The 22,223-nt window shown below is 40.9% G+C and overlaps 1 protein-coding gene across 2 annotated transcripts in view; it reads left to right on the forward strand.

Moving 5' to 3' along the window:
• SI (sucrase-isomaltase) overlaps positions 1-22,223 on the forward strand; it is a 427,600-nt gene that overhangs the window by 380,681 nt on the left and 24,696 nt on the right. For both annotated transcript variants that reach the window (XM_069727394.1, XM_069727395.1), the window contains 3 exons: positions 3,370-3,486; positions 13,562-13,710; positions 14,826-14,910. In XM_069727394.1, the coding sequence (XP_069583495.1) occupies positions 3,370-3,486; positions 13,562-13,710; positions 14,826-14,910 (351 nt within the window). The remainder of the gene's footprint in view (positions 1-3,369; positions 3,487-13,561; positions 13,711-14,825; positions 14,911-22,223) is intronic.

A 22,223-nucleotide genomic window follows, 5' to 3' on the forward strand; every position in this document is an offset into this window, starting at 1 on the left:
ACAGGTCTGTGAGAGCCAAAATTGTTGCTGATTGGTAGGTGATCAAACACTTATTTTATGACATAAAATGCAATTTAATTATTTTAAAATCATACAATGTGATTTTTTTTTCATTGTTAGATTCTGTCTCTCAGAGTTGAGGTGTACATACAATAAAAATTACAGATCTCTCAATTCTTTGTAGGTGGGAAAACTTGCAAAATCGGCAGTGTATCAAATACTTATTTTACTCACTGTATGTTTTGTAACTGACATCTGCCTCTGATAGCAGCTATATGTGTGCCCATCAATTGCTGCTGTTAACCTTTCTAATGCTGCTGATAGCAGCATTTAAGCACTGCAATCTGGGAACCGATGGGTTCCAATGACCGCCAAGGGATGGCTGAACGCCTCTGTGCCTGTCATATGATATTGTCTGTTTTTTACTACTACTAGTGACTTTTACTACGCATAACAATTCAGTTGTATCACTGTATATAGAAATGCTAAGTTAGTCCCCTATGGAGACTAATAAATAAAGTAAAAATAAAGAAAAAACTTTTAAAAAAGGGAACAAAATTCTTTAAAAATTTCAAACAATACACCTCTTCCCCTGTTAAATATAAAAAATAAAAACAAACACATGTTTGGTATCAATGTATTCAAAAAAGTCCATTCTATGGAAATATAATGTTAATAAACACAATCTGTAACTGTAAAGAGTACAAGAATGTAAAGAGAAAAAAATTGAAATACCAGAATTGCAGGTTTTTGGTCGTCACATCTACATTAAAAATTAATAAGCAATGAAAGCATTATATGTATGTCCCATATACAGTTAGGTCCATATATATTTGGACAGAGACAAAATTTTTCTAATTTTGGTAATAGACATTACCACAATGAATTTTAAGCAAAACAATTCAGATGCAGTTGAAGTTCAGACTTTCAGCTTTCATTTGAGAGTATCCACATTAAACTTGGATGAAGGGTTTAGGAGTTTCAGCTCCTTAACATGTGCCACCCTGTTTTTAAAGGGACCAAAAGTAATTGAACAGATTCAATAATTTGAAATAAAATGTTCATTTTTAGTACTTGGTTGAAAACACTTTGTTGACAATGACTGCCTGAAGTCTTGAACTCATGGACATCACCAGACCCTGGGTTTCCTCCTTTTTGATGCTCTGCCAGGCCTTCACTGCGGTGGTTTTCAGTTGCTGTTTGTTTGTGGGCCTTTCTGTCTGAAGTTTAGTCTTTAACAAGTGAAATGCTGCTCAATTGGATTGAGATCAGGTCACTGACTTGGCCATTCAAGAACATTCCACGTCTTTGCTTTAATAAACTCCTGGGTTGCTTTGGCTGTATGTTTCGGGTCATTGTCCATCTGTAGTATGAATTGATGACCAATCAGTTTTGCTGCATTTGGCTGGATCTGAGCACACAGTATGTCTCTGAATACCTCAGAATTCATTCGGCTGCTTCTGTCCTGTGTCACATCATCAATAAACACTAGTGACCCAGTGCCACTGGCAGCCATGCATGCCCAAGCCATCACACTGCCTCCGCCGTGTTTTACAGATGATGTGCTATGCTTTGGATCATGAGCTGTACCACGCCTTCCTCATACTTTTCTCTTTCCATCATTCTGGTAGAGGTTGATCTTGGTTTCATCTGTCCAAAGAATGTTCTTCCAGAACTGTGCTGGCTTTTTTAGATGTTTTTTAGCAAAGTCCAGTCTAGCCTTTTTGTTCTTGATGCTTATGAGTGGCTTGCACCGTGCAGTGAACCCTCTGTATTTACTTTCATGCAGTCTTCTCATTATGGTAGATTTGGATATTGATACGCCGACCTCCTGGAGAGTGTTGTTCACTTGGTTGGCTGTTGTGAAGAGGTTTCTCTTCACCATGGAGATTATTCTGCGATCATCCAACACTGTTGTCTTCCATGGGCGCCCAAGTCTTTTTGCATTGATGAGTTCTCCAGTGCTTTCTTTCTTTCTCAGGATGTACCAAACTGTAGATTTTGCCACTCCTAATATTGTAGCAATTTCTCGGATGGGTTTTTTCTGTTTTCGCAGCTTAAGGATGGCTTGTTTCACCTGCATGGAGAGCTCCTTTGACCGCATGTTTACTTCACAGCAAAACCTTCCAAATGCAAGCACCACACCTCAAATCAACTCCAAACCTTTTATCTGCTTAATTGAGAATGACATAAAGAAGGGATTGCCCACACCATTCCATGAAATAGCCTTGGAGTCAATTGTCCAATTACTTTTGGTCCCTTTAAAAACAGAATGGCACATGTTAAGGAGCTGAAACTCCTAAACCCTTCATCCAATATTAATGTGGATACGTTCAAATGAAAGCTGAAAGTCTGAACTTCAACTGCATCTGAATTGTTTTCTTTAAAATTCATTGTGGTAATGTCTATAACCAAAATTAGAAAAATGTTGTCTCTGTCCAAATATATATCGACCTAACTGTAGTATAAATATATCCTATATTATATATACTAAAAAAAACATCAGGTTGCTAAACAAACAATGTGTCCTAACACAGCTCTATTGATTGAATTTTTTTTACAGATTTTGGAAAATGGTATCACAAACTATATTTTATTTTTGTTTGAATTTCTGTGTTTTTTCCACTTAAATAAAAAAAAATATGAACGTTTGGTATCATTGTAATCATTCAGGCCTGGACAAATCAGATATCTAGGTCATTTTTAATATAGAATGAATACCGAGAAACAAAACCCAAATTATAATTCTAGAATAGCATTTGATTTTCTCAATTTCACTTCCATTTTCAAGTAAACCAAATGATAAAATGGGTGTCCTCATTCAAAAGTAAAACTAGACCCTAAAAAACAAGCATGGCTTTGTCAGCAAGATAATAAAAAAAATACAGCTCTTTTAAACACAGCAAGGATAAAAGAAAGTGCAAAAGCTAAACATCATGCAGCATTCATATAAGCATATAAGCAGCTTATATGCTTATATGAAAGCTGCATGATGTAGCGGAGGAGACGATGATTCCACCTTTGTGTCATCAGTGTTTTATCAGCAGGAGATTATCACAAGAGGACTATTTGTCTTATGCCTTGTAATCCTTCTGCTCTGCGTATCCCTGGCCCCACCCCTGATTGGCAGTTTTATGGCAATATACAGTATATACAGAAAGCTGCCAATCACTGGTGTGGGTGATGTTACACAGAGCTCAACGTTCAGACAGAACTGCTATATTTGCAGCAAAGTGTTTTTATCAAAACTACACCAAGCAGCGCCTTAAGTGGTGCATCACTGGAATGATCTATTTTTATGTCGCACTGCTCTCAGATTATATAGCAAAAACTAGGTAATAAATGTATTGCTTTTTCCAATTTTTACAGACTGGTGCAGACATTTGTGGATTTTTTGGAGATACTACCTATGAACTGTGTGCGCGATGGATGCAACTTGGTGCATTCTATCCCTATTCTAGGAACCATAATGGAAAAGGTTATATGGTAAGTAAATTAAAATGCAAAACAATTGCAAACTACCAATGCTAAAATGTGCGATTCACAGGCAAATAAAATTGTCTAGATGGGACCAATTATTATGAAAATACTTTTAAAATCAGCAGATCAATAATTTATACACCAGATCTGTGAATCAAGGAACACGTGTACCAGGAACCATCCTTGTGATGCAATTGCAGGCGGTAATGTGCTGACATGGCAGTTGTAATCCTAATAAAGACACAATCACTGATACCTTGGTCCTGAGGCTGACATTCATAGCAGAACATTAATTTCAGTATAAAGTAATTTTTACTACTAAATTATTAATTTAATTTCCTTATGTGGACTATAAAATAATTTGAAAACTAAAAATATGCTTAAAAAATATGATAAAATATTAAAGTTTAACCCCTTTCTGACATCGGGTGTAATAATACGCCGATATTGGACTCCCTCCCTTTGATGTGGGCTCCGGCGGTGAGCCCACATGTTTCCCATGACATGTCAGCTGTTTTGAACAGCCCACATGTGCCCGGAACAGCCACAGGAGGAAACGCGATTCACCCGCGGCTATTAACCCATTAAGTGCCACTGTAAAATGCTGACAGTGGCATTTAACAAGTGCCGGTGACCCCCAGTGGGTTGACATGACAACCAGAGGTCTCCTAGAGACCTCTATGGTTGCCACTGCGGATTGCTGTGAGCGAGAGAACGAGAAAAAAAGTCAAAACGCCAGAATTATGTTTTTTGGTCGCCAGGACATTGCATTAAAATGCAATAACGGGCGATCAAAAGATTGTATCTGCACCAAAATGGTATAATGAAAAATGTCAGCTTGGCACGCAAAATATAAGCCCTCACCCAACTCGAGATCACGAAAAATGTAGACGCTAAGGGTGTCAGAATATGGCGCAATTTTTTTTTAAACAAAGTTTAGAATATTTTTACCATTTAGATAAAAAAGAACCTAGACATGTTTTGTGTCTATGAACTCCTAATGACCTGGAGAATCATAATAATGGGTCAGTTTTAGCATTTAGTGAACCTAGTAAAAAGCCAAACAAAAACTAGTTTGGGATTGCACTTTTTTGCAATTTCACCGCACTAAGATTTTTTTTCCATTTTTATAGTACACGACATGGTAAAACCAATGATGTCGCTGAATAGTACAACTTGTCCCAGAAAAAAACAGCCCTCACATGGCCATATTTACCAAAAAATAAAAAAGTTCTTGGAAAGAAGGGGAGCAAAAAATGAAAGTGTATAACCAAAAATACTACTGGTCATTAAGGGGTTAATTCAAATAATAAATATCTTATTTATATAGCACCAACATTTTCCGCAGTGCTTTACAGTTTTTACACACATTATCATTGGTTAAAAGATCCACTTTTCCTAGATAAAATCATTTAAACCAAATGTTAAATAGCAAATAGAGAAAGAATTGAAAACTTACAATAAAAAATTAAGCAATATAAGAGCACCAAGATGGAGTCAATGGTGTGCGAACAAACAAGCACAATGAACGACATAGAAAAGCAAAACTCGAAAAATACAGTAGTAGAACTTTCTACATTTCATTCCACTTTGAATATTTTTCCCATTTATCAGTAGATTATATGTTAACCCCTTCAACCTGAAGCCTGTTTTCGCCTTGCTGACCACTGTCATTTTATTAGGTCATAACTTTGGAATGCTTCAATGGATCCTACTGATTCTGAGATTATTTTTTGTGACATATTGTACTTTATGAAATTGGTGAAATTAATTTGATATGACTTTTGTTTACTTATGAAATCGGATATTTGGCAAAAATTTAGAAAATGTAGCAATTTTTACATTTTTTATTTTTATTTCTTTAAACCAGAGAGTCATGTCACATAAAATAGTTAATAAATAACATTTACTATATGTATACTTTACACCAGCACAATACACCGGATTACGTACCGGTAATGCTCTTTTATAGAGCCACGACAGCACCCACTTGAGAGAGGAGATCTGCCCCTAGGAACAGGAAACCCTATGGAGAGAATAAAAGGGGCGGTCCCCCTCGCTCCCACAGTTGGGTTTACAGAGATTGCGAGGAACCGCCCACCAGACTTTAGTAGGTCATTCAATATCATCATTTATAATTAGTTAACTTAAGCATGGCTAACTATAAGAACCAAACACCCTTAACCGTGCTTATAAATAAAAACCTATAAGGGTGGGAAGTGAAGGGGTGCTGTCGTGGCTCTATAAAAGAGCATTACCGGTACGTAATCCGGTGTTTTCTCTTCGCCACGACAGCACCCACTTGAGAGACTTTCAGAGATAGTCATTTGGGAGGGATCACCGTGTTAAGGACTGATCTACCGAAGGACAAGTCAGATGAGGCAGATAGATCTAATCTATAGTGATTATAGAAGGTAGTAGGTGAAGACCAGGTTGCGGCCTTACATATCAGTTCTATCGGAACCTCCGCTCGTTCAGCCCAGGATGATGCAATCGCCCGGGTGGAATGTGCTCTTACGGTCTCAGGCGGATTCTCCCCTTTGGATGAATAGGCCAGACATATTGCATCTCGAATCCACCGAGATAAAGTACCCTTCGTAATTCCAGCTCCTTTTCTATGACCCTGGAACGAAACAAAGAGAGCCCTGCTCTTCCTCCAGGCGCTAGTCCTATCCAAATAGGCTAATATGGCTCTCCTCACATCTAATGTGTGGTATCTTTGTTCTTCCTGACTTGTCGGGTTATCATAGAAGGAGGGAAGGTAAATTTCTTGTGTTCTATGAAATTTAGTGCATACTTTGGGTAAGTATGAAGGGTCTGTTTTAAGGACAACTCTGTCTGGGAAGACTGACATAAAGGGAGGATCTATCGATAGTGCCTGTATGTCACTTACTCTTCTTGCTGACACTAAGGCGACGAGAAGAGCTGTCTTGAGGGAGCTGAATGTAGAGGCTCAAAAGGGTGATCTGTAAGAGCTTCGAGAACTAAATTAACATCCCAAGGTGGTACATGGGGAGTTTGAACTGTTTCTGACCTCTGGCATGCTGCAACAAATCTGGCTACCCACTTATTACCTGCGATATCAAGACCATATAAAGCCCCCAGCGCAGAGATGTGTACTTTTAAGGTACTGACTGCCAGACCTAGATCGCGCCCTTTTTGAAGAAATTCTAGAATCATGGGAATGTGAATTTTGTTTGACAGGGCCGTTGGGTAGAGGTTTAGAAATTTTTTCCACACTCTTGCATAGATGGAGGTAGTGGACTTTTTCCTACTTAGTAGTAGAGTGTCAATCACTTTGTTTGAGAACCCCCTCATCTTTAGCAGCTGCCTCTCAAGTTCCAGGCTGTTAACCGTAGACCCTTCTCCTGAGGGTGGTTGAAGGGGCCCTGGAAGAGAAGATCCCGATCCTCCGGGAGGATCCAAGGGTCTGAGATTGACATGGCTCTCAGCCAGGAAAACCATGGCCTCTTGGGCCAGAATGGAGCAATTAGGATCACGTTTGCTCTGTCCTCCCTTATCTTCCTGATCACTGTCGGAAGTAGTATCAGCGGGGGAAAGGCATATGCCTTCTTGAATACCCATGGTACTTGTAGGGCGTCGAAGATATCTGGATTGTCAGATCGGAACAATGATGCAAATTTTTTGACTTGCCTGTTTTGTCTTGTCGCAAAGAGATCTATTTCGGGAGTGCCCCACTTTTTTATTATCATACAAAAGATACGACGATTTAGAATCCACTCTCCTTGATGAAGAGTGTGGCGACTGAGGAAATCTGCTCTCGAATTGTCGATTCCTCTTACATGTAGCGCTGATATGGACAGGAGGTGTTCCTCTGCCATGGCTAGAATATCGTTGGCTATAGACATGAGTCCTTCCGATCTTGTTCCTCCTTGGTGGTTTATATAGGCTACTGCTGTCATGTTGTCTGAGAAGACTCTTGTATGTGTTCCGTGTAGCTGCGGAAGAAATTCAGATAAGGCATGATAAACAGCCTTCAGCTCTTTTTTATTAGAAGAATCATCTGATTCTGTAGGAGACCACAGACCTTGCACTATTTGATCTTCTAAATATGCTCCCCACCCACTAGGACTGGCGTCAGTGAAAACAGTTTTCGATGGTTTTACCACCCAGGGGACCCCACTGGAAAGATGGTTCGGATTTAACCACCAAGTGAGAGATTGTATCACGTCTGTCGTTAAGGAAATACGAGAATCTAATCGGCCAAGTAACCTTTCTTCCTCATGAAGTATTGTATATTGCAATTTCCTACTATGGAATTGGGCCCACGGAACAGCTGGAATACAGGAAGTGAAGGAACCAAGAAGGGACATACCTTCTCTTAGGGAAATTAGAGGGTGGTTAATCACTGATTGTACTTTGTTTATGATTGCTATTTGTTTTGACTCGGGAAGAAAGCACATTTGATTTGTAGAGTCTAGAATAATTCCTAAAAATTTTTGCTCAATTGTGGGGGACAATCTAGATTTTTCCCAATTCCCTAACCACCCTAACCCCTGTAAGGATGAAATTGAATCAGACACGCGTTGATGACATTGAGAAAGAGAGTTCCCGACTATCAATAGGTCATCCAAATAAGGTATTATGAGTGTATCTTTTAACCTCAAATATGACATTACTTCTGACATCAGTTTTGTGAAAACTCTAGGGGCTATTGATAGTCCAAAGGACATTGATGTGTATTGATAATGCCGTATCTGACTTTTGACCATAACTGCCACCCGTAGATATTGTTGATGCTCTCTGAAGATTGGCAGATGATAGTATGCATCTTTAAGGTCAAGAACTGCCATGAAGCAATGGGGAAACAGAAGCTTGACAGCTGACCGAATGGATTCCATTTTAAACGTTTGGTTCTCTAAGAAGACGTTTAGTCTTTTGAGGTTAATTATTGTTCTATATGATCCGTCAGGTTTTGAAATAAAAAATAAAGGGGAATAAAATCCCCTTCCTTTTTGATGAAAAGGGACTTCCACTAATACTCCTTTGGACAGGAGAGTTATTATTTCCTGTTCCAAGGCCTCTTGTTGTGAAGGTGAACCTAAGGAAGTCAAACAAAACGAGTCCGGCGGAACTTGAGAAAATCTTAGTTTTAGGCCTGTAGTTATAAGGCTAGTTGCCCATGAATTAGAGGTTATTGCCAGCCATTGTGTGGAGAAGAAGGACAACCTACCACCAACAGGTAGATCTGTCCTAGCGGGGTTTATCCTCAGGTTTGAAGGGGAGTTTTCCGAAGAAGGCTCCCTTCTGCTTAAAGTCTTTATTAGCCCAACGGTCCTGGTTTTTATAGTCCCGTCTTCTGTTGAACATGGGCTTTCGGAATGCTCTCCTATAAGATGGAAGATAAGAGTTATTGGGGAACCCTTTCTTCCTCTCACCCGCTTTGGTAAGAATGTCATCCAACTGAGCACCAAATAGGTACTCACCTTGGCAGGGCAGACCACATAACTTGGATTTTGTTTGTGGATCGCCTTTCCACCCCTTTAGCCACAAGGCGCGGCGAGCCGCGTTGGTTAGGCCTGCTGATTTGGCTGCTAGTCGGATGGAATCAGCCGAAGAATCTGCCAAAAAGGCAGTAGCTCCTCTAATTAACGGAATGGATGACACGAGTTTATTGCGGGAAAGGCCACCTTTTAAGCCTTCTTCCAGATCAGTCAACCAAACCATCAGGGACCTAGCAGTACATGTGGCCGAGATAGCTGGTCTAAAGGCTCCTGTACAGGATTCCCAAGCTCTTTTTAAAAGGGAATCTGCTTTCCGATCGAGCGGGTCTTGCAGGGATCCTGAATCTTCAACAGGCAATAAAGATTTCTTAGAAGTGGATGCCACTGCCGCATCTACTTTTGGGGCTTTTACCCATTTGGAGAAATCCTCGTCATTAAAGGGATAGCGACGTTTTGAGGAAGACGGCAACCCTCTTTGCCCCTGGCTTTCCCACTCTTTTTTAACTAACTCCTTTATTGCTGGAATAATAGGAAAGGAAGGTCTCTTTTTCTCGGACAGGCCAGCAAACATCACGTCCTGTGGTGTTTTAAGGGTCTTAGTATCTTCTATACCCATGGTGTTACGTACTGATCTGACTAAATTGTCAATGCTTTCTGTAGGGAAACATGTATCCTGTTCACCCTCCGAGGATATAACCTCTTGGGAACTGTCCGACTCCTTATCCTCAACCTCAGATGACTGTTCAGATATAGGAGAGCTGTATTTCTTCCTACTTCCAGGAATTTTATCCGAGTTTCGAAAGGCTCGCAAATCCTCTCTTATCATACTACGTATATCATCCGACCTTACTGAAGACTCCTCTCGTAAGGTGGATTCGATGCAAGACTGGCATAACTTTTTTAAGTAGGTATCCGGGAGCGGCTGAGAGCATAAGGCACATTGCTTATGTTTTGATTTCCCTGTTCTTTTAACCTAGGGAATTAGACGAAAGAGGGAGTATAAACAGCTTAGAATAGGGTAGACATACACTCACCCCTGAAGCTGTCATAATACCGGCTGGAGAGGAGGAGACGGAGGCACAGATGGAGGAACCGACCGGTCCGATCTCTTTTCCCTGGCGCTCTTGGAGGATGATCTGCGGCTGATAGTCCGGCTTCCTGGTGTGACAGCGTTAACCTCAGAAGAAGGCAACGTTGTCTCTTGAGGAGATGCCATGATGGACGCCGGGAATCAGCGCCGGCGTCCTTTTGTTATGGGGGCCGCCATCTTCTTCCTGCCGCACCCAGAAGTGACCACTACATCCGGGTTGCGGCTCTGCTGTGTGCGCCTGCGCTCCCACCCAGCGATCGCGCAGGCGCCGTCCTCCTCCTCTATCACCCCGGAAGTTGTAGTAATACTTCCGGGGGAGAATTACTGGGCCCCATGCTGCCTGTGCGCCACCCGAGGCTGGCGTCACAGGATCTTACCCCAGCGGTCCGGCCCTCAGGTCTGCTGGATGCCTCTCCGTGAGCCAGGCGACTCCCCGATCCTGGCCTCACGGTACCTGCCAGCAGAGGGGGGAAGCTGAGACAGGACCCCCGACGCTGCTTCCAGCTCTGGAGCCCTTGCCATCCCTATTCAGGTAAACCGCGCAAGCCCATGCTGGGAATCCTCTTCTCTCCAGGTCTCCCGTAGGAACAGGAAACCAACTGTGGGAGCGAGGGGGACCGCCCCTTTTATTCTCTCCATAGGGTTTCCTGTTCCTAGGGGCGGATCCCCTCTCTCAAGTGGGTGCTGTCGTGGCGAAGAGAAAATTTGAACTATATATATTTTTTGTTAGGAAGTTTTAAGGGTTAAAATTTGACCAGCGATTTCTCAGTTTTAGAACAAAATTTATAACCTCATTTTTTTAGGGACCACATCACATTTGAAGTAACTTTGAGGGGCCTATATGACAGAAAATGCCCAAAAGTGACACCATTCTAAAACCTGAACCCACAAGGTGCTCAAAATCACATTCAGGAAGTTTAGTAACCCTTTAGGTGCTTCACAGGAATTAATGGAATGTGGAAGGAAAAAATAAATATTTAACTTTTTTTCACAAAATGTTTTCTTTAGACCCATTTTTTTTTACTTTCATAAGGGTAACAGGAGAAAATGGACCATACATTTTGAAATAATAAATACCGCGCTACAAGGGTTAAAAGCTGGTTAAATCTACAGATTAATTATTGCTGCACCTGAGTGCAACAAGCTTGGCAAAATAAAGTGAACAAACTATACTAGTGTTCACACAATCGTCGGCTCACACTGATTCAGCCTGCAGTTAAAGTACTTAGCAATTTATATGTGCACTAAATGCAATAGGATAGAAATAAATAAATAGTAGAGCACATACCATGATGGTGTAGCTAGTAACTGGAACTGAGCAGACCCCCAGATACATGCGGTACTCCACAGCGGGGGACCAGAGGTTAGTAGATAGAAGTGTTCCTCAGAGCGCTGGCGATCAGCTGGGCACACACCGGTTACCACTAGATCAGTCAGAGGACCGGGTGCCGATGAACAGTACAGAGCCAGGAATCGTCCCGGCCGGAGGCGATCCTGGGTGTACTGAAAAAATGGCCGACGCTGCTGCGCAGCGTGTGACGTCACAGGCCTACGGAGTCACACTGGGGCAAAAAACCAAACCCAGATTTTGGTTTGCTGAATTTGTTTTGAGGGGATACGAGCCTTTGTACTACCAGTATCATTAAAACCCCTATATTTCCTGTGACAAATGATGAACATGAGTCAGGATTTGCTTTTTTTGTGGATTAAGTTTAATCAATTGGTTTCCATCCAAATCTCCGAGTGACATGACAGATGAAACCACGACAGATCCATTCACTGTAATGCAGCAGCAGAGTTACTGTGGACTCCATCTGGCTTCTGTTCAGCATTGTCCTTCTTTTCAGAAGTTCACAAAACTGCGGTCAACCGCGATTTTATGCTTACATAAAAAGACGGACACCATCGGATCACAGTGCTTCCATCTGCCTTATTATAGGGAAGAACAGAAGAATTTGTTTAATTTTTTTATGCTGTTCTTCATGTGGTATAAGTGATTTGACATCTTTATACTTGATACCAGACTTATATCTGGTTTTTATGCTTGGCAGCTGTCAAAAACTAAACCATACTTTTATTGCAAAAGCTAGTTTTTGCTTTGCTAGCCAGCTATAATTTTTCCATAATTCTGTCGACAGAGTCATGTGACAGCTTCTTTTTCGTGGAACGAGTTGACATATTTGGGCCCATGACATTTTTTGATCGCTTTCTATTTTGGTTTTTGGGAGGTAGAATGAACAAAAAACAGCAATTCAGGAATTATATTTTTGCTTTTTTTTATATTGCTCCACTTGTGGTAAAATTGAGGCGCCAGATTTTATTCTTCAGGTCAGTACGAATACAGCTATACCCCATTTATAACTTTCTTTATGTTTTGGCGCTTTTTCATAATAAAAACTATTATACAGAAAATATAATTATTTTTCTATCGCTTTATTTTGATAGCTATAACTTCTCTATTTTCCTCTGGCAGAGTATATGGTGGCTTGTTTTTTTATGGGACAAGATGATGTTTGCAGCTTTACCATTTTTATTTACCTTCGTGTTTTTTATCTCATTTTATTGCACTTTTTGCTCAGCAGTATGATAATAAAGCATATTTTTTGCCTCATTTTTAATTTTTGTTTTTACCGTGTCAATTGAAGGTATTAACTAGTGGGACAGTTTTGAAGGCAGTGATATCAAATATGTGTACTTTTTTGCTTATTTTATTACTTAAATGTATTTATTGAAATAACATTTTTTTTGTTCATTTGGGAATTTTTTTGTACACTTTTTAATAACTTTTTTTTTTTTACTTTATTTTACATTGTCCAGGGATGGGACATCACTGTATAGTAACAGATCTCTGATCTGTCAGCAGGTGCTCAAAAGTCACCTTCTATCAGGACCCTGAAGGACTCCATTGCCATCTTGCGGCCAGAGGTCACCATGGAAACCATCAACACAACTTGATCACGTTGCGTTGTGCTGATGGATGCAGACAGGGAGCTCACTCCCTCTGCAATGCTCCTCGATGTCGCTGGCACCATTGACAGTGGCACCAAAGGGGTTATACATTTGACATTGGTGCTGGCTCTGACTGTGGGCGCTGCAGCAGGGTTTCTCAGAGAGCTGACACCCGAACCCTATCATGGCAGTGCTCAATGTGAACTCACACGATTGCGGCACCGAATCTTTACGGCAGTTTTCAGTAATGTAGTTCCCGCGGCACCGTATAAGTGTGGCGAATGTCAGGAAGGGGATAAAGAGAATAGCGTGATTTAAAGCTACAACTCGTCCAACAAAAAAGCAATCCTTAATACTACCGCGTCAATTAAAAAATAAAATAGTTTAGACTCTTGAAAGAATAGGAGAAAAAAAGCACAAAATGGAAAGTAGCCTAGTTTGAGTTCTTACGAAGGTTCCATTACTCTAATAATCATTTTTCTCCTGATAAATAAGCACTGTCATCAACTTTTTTATACTCTTAATAAATTACAAGTGCATGAATGTTATTTATTTTATTTTCCTTAATATATTTCAGAGACAAGATCCTGTTAGTTTCGATGAACGATTCAAAGACATATCCAGAAATGTTCTGAACATTAGATACAAACTCCTGCCATATCTGTATACATTAATGTATGAAGCACATACAGAAGGCTCTACTGTTATCCGTCCGTTATTGCATGAGTAAGTTGTTATGGAAAAATGTATATCACTATTATAACAATGCCACAGCACGCGTAACATTGAGAAAAATAATAATAACCAAAAATAAAAGCAAGTCAGGGGCCTGATTTGTAATAAATGACCGCTAGTGTTGAGCATTCCGATACCGCAAGTATCGGGTATCGGCCGATACTTGCGGTATCGGAATTCCGATACCAAGATCCGATACTTTTGTGATATCGGGTATCGGTATCGGATCAATAGGGATGTGTAAAATAAAGAATTAAAATAAAAAATATTGATATGCTCACCTCTCCGGCGGCCCCTGGACATCACGCTGGTAACCGGCCGGCTTCTTTGTTTAAAATGAGCGCCTTCAGGACCTGCGAATGATGTCGCGGCTTCTGATTGGTCGCGTGCCGCCCATGTGACCGCCACGGGACCAATCAGAAGCCGCGATGTCATTCTCATTCACAAAACTCCTAATTCTAGGAATTAAGGACCTGCGAATGACGTCGCGGCTTCTGATTGGTCGCGTGCCGGTCACATGGGCGGCACGCGACCAATCAGAAGCCGCGACGTCATTCGCAGGTCCTGAAGGCGCTCATTTTAAACAAAGAAGCCGGCCAGTTACCAGCGTGATGTCCAGGGGCCGCCGGAGAGGTGAGCATATCAATATTTTTTATTTTAATTCTTTATTTTACACATCCCTATGGATCCCAGGGCCTGAAGGAGAGTTTCCTCTCCTTGAGACCCTGGGATCCATCAGGATACCTTCCAATACTTGATGTCCCATTGACTTGTATTGGTATCGGATATCGGTATCGGCGATATCCGATATTTTTCGGGTATCGGCCGATACTATCCGATACCGATACTTTCAAGTATTGGACGGTATCGCTCAACACTAATGACCGCACTTTCACTACAACTTTTTTTTACTACTCCTCTAATAATATAATTGCCAGGGTGAGCATTTTAAATACCTCATATAACTTACTTAGTGATATGCCCTGAGATGTAAATCAGATTTTTACTACCCAACAATTATAACCATAAAGTACTGCTCTCGTATTTTTTTATATTACACAATTTTAAAACTAATCAATGTTTTGCTTCTTTTTTCTTGTTACAAGATTCACTAATGACACAGAAACGTGGAATATTTATGAGCAGTTCTTATGGGGACCGGCATTCATGATCAGTCCAGCTTTACGAGAGGTAAATGTGTAACTTTACAGTAAACTATATAGTTCATCATATGATATATTGTTTATTTTATAAAAAAAACAGATTAGCAATATATAACTTTCCAGAAATGTTGGCTGTCATGTAAGTTCATTTAAAAAAATATTTTTAATAAGTATCTGGTAACCTAAAATTAACCCCTTCGCGACACGCGCCGTACTAGTACTGCGCTGCCGGCACTGCATTAGTGCCAGCAGCAGTACTAGTACGGCGCACCGATCACCGCGGTCTCGCGCTGAGCGCCGCGGTGATCGGGTGTGGGTGTCAGCTGTATACGACAGCTGACACCTCGCAGCAATGCCCACGATCGGCGCTATCGCCGATCGCGGGCATTTAACCCCTCTGATGCCGCTGTCAGTAGTGACAGCGGCATAGAGGGGGATCGCGCAGGGACGGGGGCTCCCTGCGCTCTCCCATCGGAGCAACGCAATGAGATCGCGTTGCTCCGGTGACTCCTTCCAGGTCATGAAGTGACCTGGCTAGCCGGCGCCTGCTGAGAGCAGGCGCTGGAAAGCCAGCTAAGCTGCCTGTCAGATCGTTGATCTGACAGTGTGCTATGCACAGTGTCAGATCAACGATCTGATCTAATACAGAGATGTCCCACCCTGGGACAATGTTAGAAAGTAAAAAAAAAAATAGAATGTGTAAAAAAAAAATAAAAAAAAATCCCCAAATAAAAAAAAAAAAACATTTCCCAATAAATCCATTTATTTATGTAAAAAAAAAAAAAAACAATAAATGTACACATATTTGGTATCGCCGCGTCCGTAACGACCCGCTCTATAAAACTATCCCACTAGTTAACCCCTTCAGTGAACACCGCAAAAAAAAAAAAAAAAAAACAAGGCAAAAAACAAGGCTTTATTATCATACAGGCGAACATAAAGTGGAATAACACGTGATCAAAACGACGGATATAAATAACCATGGTACCGCTGAAAATGTCATCTTGTCCCGCAAAAAAAAAGCTGCCATACAGCATCATCAGCAGAAAAATAAAAAAGTTATAGCTCTCAGAATAATGCGATGCAAAAACAATTATTTTTTTATATAAAATAGTTTTTATTGTGTAAAAGCGCCAAAACATAAAAAAAATTACATAAATGAGGTATCACTGTAATCGTACTGACCCGAAGAATAAAACTGCTTTATCCATTTTACCACACGTGGAACGGTATAAACGCCTCCCCCAAAAGAAATTCATGAATAGCTGGTTTTTGTTCATTCCGCCTCCCAAAAATCGGAATAAAAAGCGATTAAAAAATGTCATCTGCCCGAAAATGTTACCAATAAAAACGTCAACTCGTCCCGCAAAAAACAAGACCTCATATGACTCTGTGGGCCAAAATATGGATAAATTATAGCTCTCAAAATGTGGTGATGCAAAAACTATTTTTTGCAATAAAAAGCGTCTTTTAGTGTGTGACAGCTGCCAATCATAAAAATCCGCCAAAAAAACGCTATAAAAGTAAATCAAACCCCCCTTCATCACCCCCGTTAGTTAGGGAAAAATAATAAAATGTAAAAAAATGTATTTATTTCCATTTTCCCATTATTGCTAGGGTTAGGGCTAGGGTTAGGGCTAGGGCTAGAATTAGGGCTAGGGTTAGGGCTAGGGTTAGGGCTAGGGCTAGGGTTAGGGCTAGGGTTAGGGCTAGGGTTAGGGCTAGGGTTAGGGTTGGGGTTAGGGTTTCAGTTATAATTGGGGGTTTCCACTGTTTAGGCACATCAGGGGCTCTCCAAACGCGACATGGCGTCCGATCTCAATTCCAGCCAATTCTGCTTTGAAAAAGTAAAACAGGGCTCCTTCCCTTCCGAGTTCTCCTGTGTGCCCAAACAGTGGTTCCCCCCAACATATGGGGTATCAGCGTTCTCAGGACAAGTTGGACAACAACTTTTGGGGTCCAATTTGTCCTGTTACCCTTGGGAAAATAAAAACATAGGGGATAAAATATCATTTTCGTGGAAAAAAAAAATATTTTTTATTTTCACGGCTCTGCGTTATAAACTGTAGTGAAACACTTGTTGGTTCAAAGCTCTCACAACACATCTAGATAAGTTCCTTTGGGGGTCTAGTTTCCAATATGGGGTCACTTGTGGGGGGTTTCTACTGTTTAGGTACATCAGGGGCTCTGCAAATGCAACATGACGCCTGCAGACCAATCCATCTAAGTCTGCATTTCAAATGGCGCTCCTTCCCTTCCGAGCTCTGCCGTGCACCCAAACAGTGGTTCCCCCCAACATATGGGGTATCAGCGTTCTCAGGACAAGTTGGACAACAACTGTTGGGGTCCAATTTGTCCTGTTACCCTTGGGAAAATAAAAACATAGGGGATAAAATATCATTTTCGTGGAAAAAAAATATTTTTTATTTTCACGGCTCTGCGTTATAAACTGTAGTGAAACACTTGTTGGTTCAAAGCTCTCACAACACATCTAGATAAGTTCCTTGGGGGGTCTAGTTTCCAACATGGGGTCACTTGTGGGGGGTTTCTACTGTTTAGGTACATCAGGGGCTCTGCAAATGCAACATGACGCCTGCAGACCAATCCATCTAAGTCTGCATTTCAAATGGCGCTCCTTCCCTTCCGAGCTCTGCCGTGCACCCAAACAGTGGTTCCCCCCAACATATGGGGTATCAGCGTTCTCAGGACAAGTTGGACAACAACTGTTGGGGTCCAATTTGTCCTGTTACCCTTGGGAAAATAAAAACATAGGGGATAAAATATCATTTTCGTGGAAAAAAAATATTTTTTATTTTCACGGCTCTGCGTTATAAACTGTAGTGAAACACTTGTTGGTTCAAAGCTCTCACAACACATCTAGATAAGTTCCTTGGGGGGTCTAGTTTCCAATATGGGGTCACTTGTGGTGGGTTTCTACTGTTTAGGTACATCAGGGGCTCTGCAAATGCAACATGACACCTGCAGTCCATTCCATCTAAGTCTGCATTTCAAACGGTGCTCCTTCCCTTCCGAGCTCTGCCATGCACTCAAACGGTGGTTCCCCCCCCCCACATGTGGGGTATCAGCGTACTCAGGACAAATTGGACAATAACATTTGTGGTCCAATTTCTCCTGTTACCCTTGGGAAAAAAAAAATTGCGGGCTAAAACATCATTTTGTGGAAAGAAAAAATGATTTTTTAATTTTCACAATGCTACATTCTAAACTTTAGTGAAACAATTGGGGGTTAAAAGTGCTCACCACACATCTAGATAAGTTCCTTAGGGGGTCTTCTTTCCAAAATGGGGTCACTTGTGGGGGGTTTCCACTGTTAAGGCACGTCAGGGGCTCTCCAAATGCGACATGGCGTCCGATCTCAATTCCAGCCAATTTTGCATTGAAAAGTCAAATGGCACTCCTTCCCTTCCGAGCTCTGCCATGCGCTCAAACAGTGGTTTATCCCCATATATGAAGTATCGACGTACTCAGGACAAATTGCACAACAACTTTTGGGGTCCAATTTATCCTTTTACCCTTGGGAAAATAAAAAATTGGGGGCAAAAAGATCATTTTTTGTGAAAATTAATAAAATCATTTATTTACGGCTCTGCATTATAAACTTCTGTGAAGCACTTGGAGGTTCAAAATGCTCACCACACATCTAGATTAGTTCCTTAGGGGGTCTACTTTCCAAAATGGTGTCACCTGTGGGGGTTTCCACTGTTTAGGTACATCAGGGGCTCTGCAAATGCAACATGACGCCTGCAGACCAATCCATCTAAGTCTGCATTTCAAATGGCGCTCCTTCCCTTCCGAGCTCTGCCGTGCACCCAAACAGTGGTTCCCCCCAACATATGGGGTATCAGCGTTCTCAGGACAAGTTGGACAACAACTGTTGGGGTCCAATTTGTCCTGTTACCCTTGGGAAAATAAAAACATAGGGGATAAAATATCATTTTCGTGGAAAAAAAATATTTTTTATTTTCACGGCTCTGCGTTATAAACTGTAGTGAAACACTTGTTGGTTCAAAGCTCTCACAACACATCTAGATAAGTTCCTTGGGGGGTCTAGTTTCCAACATGGGGTCACTTGTGGGGGGTTTCTACTGTTTAGGTACATCAGGGGCTCTGCAAATGCAACATGACGCCTGCAGACCAATCCATCTAAGTCTGCATTTCAAATGGCGCTCCTTCCCTTCCGAGCTCTGCCGTGCACCCAAACAGTGGTTCCCCCCAACATATGGGGTATCAGCGTTCTCAGGACAAGTTGGACAACAACTGTTGGGGTCCAATTTGTCCTGTTACCCTTGGGAAAATAAAAACATAGGGGATAAAATATCATTTTCGTGGAAAAAAAATATTTTTTATTTTCACGGCTCTGCGTTATAAACTGTAGTGAAACACTTGTTGGTTCAAAGCTCTCACAACACATCTAGATAAGTTCCTTGGGGGGTCTAGTTTCCAACATGGGGTCACTTGTGGGGGGTTTCTACTGTTTAGGTACATCAGGGGCTCTGCAAATGCAACATGACGCCTGCAGACCAATCCATCTAAGTCTGCATTTCAAATGGCGCTCCTTCCCTTCCGAGCTCTGCCGTGCACCCAAACAGTGGTTCCCCCCAACATATGGGGTATCAGCGTTCTCAGGACAAGTTGGACAACAACTGTTGGGGTCCAATTTGTCCTGTTACCCTTGGGAAAATAAAAACATAGGGGATAAAATATCATTTTCGTGGAAAAAAAATATTTTTTATTTTCACGGCTCTGCGTTATAAACTGTAGTGAAACACTTGTTGGTTCAAAGCTCTCACAACACATCTAGATAAGTTCCTTGGGGGGTCTAGTTTCCAATATGGGGTCACTTGTGGTGGATTTCTACTGTTTAGGTACATCAGGGGCTCTGCAAATGCAACATGACACCTGCAGTCCATTCCATCTAAGTCTGCATTTCAAACGGTGCTCCTTCCCTTCCGAGCTCTGCCATGCACTCAAACGGTGGTTCCCCCCCCCCACATGTGGGGTATCAGCGTACTCAGGACAAATTGGACAATAACATTTGTGGTCCAATTTCTCCTGTTACCCTTGGGAAAAAAAAAATTGCGGGCTAAAACATCATTTTGTGGAAAGAAAAAATGATTTTTTAATTTTCACAATGCTACATTCTAAACTTTAGTGAAACAATTGGGGGTTAAAAGTGCTCACCACACATCTAGATAAGTTCCTTAGGGGGTCTTCTTTCCAAAATGGGGTCACTTGTGGGGGGTTTCCACTGTTAAGGCACGTCAGGGGCTCTCCAAATGCGACATGGCGTCCGATCTCAATTCCAGCCAATTTTGCATTGAAAAGTCAAATGGCACTCCTTCCCTTCCGAGCTCTGCCATGCGCTCAAACAGTGGTTTATCCCCATATATGAAGTATCGACGTACTCAGGACAAATTGCACAACAACTTTTGGGGTCCAATTTATCCTTTTACCCTTGGGAAAATAAAAAATTGGGGGCAAAAAGATCATTTTTTGTGAAAATTAATAAAATCATTTATTTACGGCTCTGCATTATAAACTTCTGTGAAGCACTTGGAGGTTCAAAATGCTCACCACACATCTAGATTAGTTCCTTAGGGGGTCTACTTTCCAAAATGGTGTCACCTGTGGGGGTTTCCACTGTTTAGGCACATCAGGGGCTCTCCAATCGTGACATGGGCTCCGATCTCAATTCCAGCAAATCTTGCATTGAAAAGTCAAATAGCGCTCCTTCCCTTCCGAGCTCTGCCATGTGCCCAAACAGTGGTTTACCCCCACATATGGGGTATCGGCGTACTCAGGACAAATTGTACAACGACTTTTGTGGTCCAATTTCTCCTGTTACCCTTGGTAAAATGAAACAAATTGGACCTGAAGTAAAAATTTTGTGAAAAAAAAGTTAAATGTTCAATTTTTTTAAACATTCAAAAAATTCCTGTGAAGCACCTGAAGGGTTAATAAACTTTTTGAATGTGGTTTTGAGTACCTTGAGGGGTGCAGTTTTTAGAATGGTGTCACTTTTGGGCATTTTCTGTCATATAGACCCCTCAAAGTCACTTCAAGTGTGAGGTGGTCCGTAAAAAAATGGTTTTGCAAATTTTGTTGCAAAAATGAGAAATCGCTGGTCAACTTTTAACCCTTATAACGTCCTAACAAAAAAAAATTATGTTTCCAAAATTGTGCTGATGTAAAGCAGACATGTGGGAAATGTTGTTTATTAACTATATTATGTGATATAACTCTCTAATTTAAGGGCATAAAAACTAAGAGTTTGAAAATTGCTAAATTTTCATAATTTCCGACAAATTTTTGTTTTTTTCACAAATAAATGCAAGTCATATCGAAGAAGTTTTACCACTATCATGAAGTACAATATGTCACGAGAAAACAGTGTCAGAATCACCAGGATCTGTTGAAGCGTTTCAGAGTTATAACCTCATAAAGTGACAATGGTCAGAATTGTAAAAATTGGCCCTGTCACTTAGGTGAAAACAGGCTTTGGGGTGAAGGGGTTAAGAACACTTGTAATACACTTGCTTTTCTGCCTCATTTTTCTCTCTTGAAGCAAATCTTCATCTAGATGTTCTAGACCAGCTGCCATAATGTAAGGTCCAAACTCGGGAAAACTTAACAGAATTACTGCACACCGCTATGCTCCAACTAAAACTGAAGGCAGCCAGTATGTTTAGATTCAGATATTAGAGTAAAACATGATAAATTGAAAAATTATACAGATTCATTTTAATTAGAAATTAGCAAATCAATGTAATGCAAAGACAATTTGGGGTGAATATTACAAAATTTGGAGCTCCCAGCGAATTCAGTTTGCACAAATCACCCAAAAACTACTTGCTGTATTTTGCAGTAAATAGCTTCAGCAATGATGCAGGCTTCCCATAAAGCATTGCAGCTTTCACATCACATGGTATAGTATAGTCTATTGGGAGGAAATAAAATAGCCTGTATAAAAGCAAAGGAAGAGAATGCAGCAGCCATTTTAATATGAATTTAAGATAGTGAGAATATGTCAGAACTTGCAGCTCACTAATAGACATAGGTAGAAAAAGCCCTAAATCATTGGACAAATGCTCAGAACAACATTGTGTTGAGTAACTGTAGCAGTAAAGAAGATGAGAGTAGTAGTCTGGGAATTAGACAGAGACTCAATTGTTAGGCAGAGATAAAGATCTGAGAGTCGCCAGCAGCAGTACCTGACATTATGATTAATCAGTGAAATGGTGTAGCTGCCATTTATCCTATTGTATTGCATACACATTTTTTTCTTCATTGATAATGTACAAAAAAAAGCAGATTTTTTTT

This window comes from Ranitomeya imitator, chromosome 5, assembly GCF_032444005.1.
Source record: "Ranitomeya imitator isolate aRanImi1 chromosome 5, aRanImi1.pri, whole genome shotgun sequence".
NCBI classification, from domain to species: Eukaryota; Metazoa; Chordata; class Amphibia; order Anura; family Dendrobatidae; genus Ranitomeya; species Ranitomeya imitator.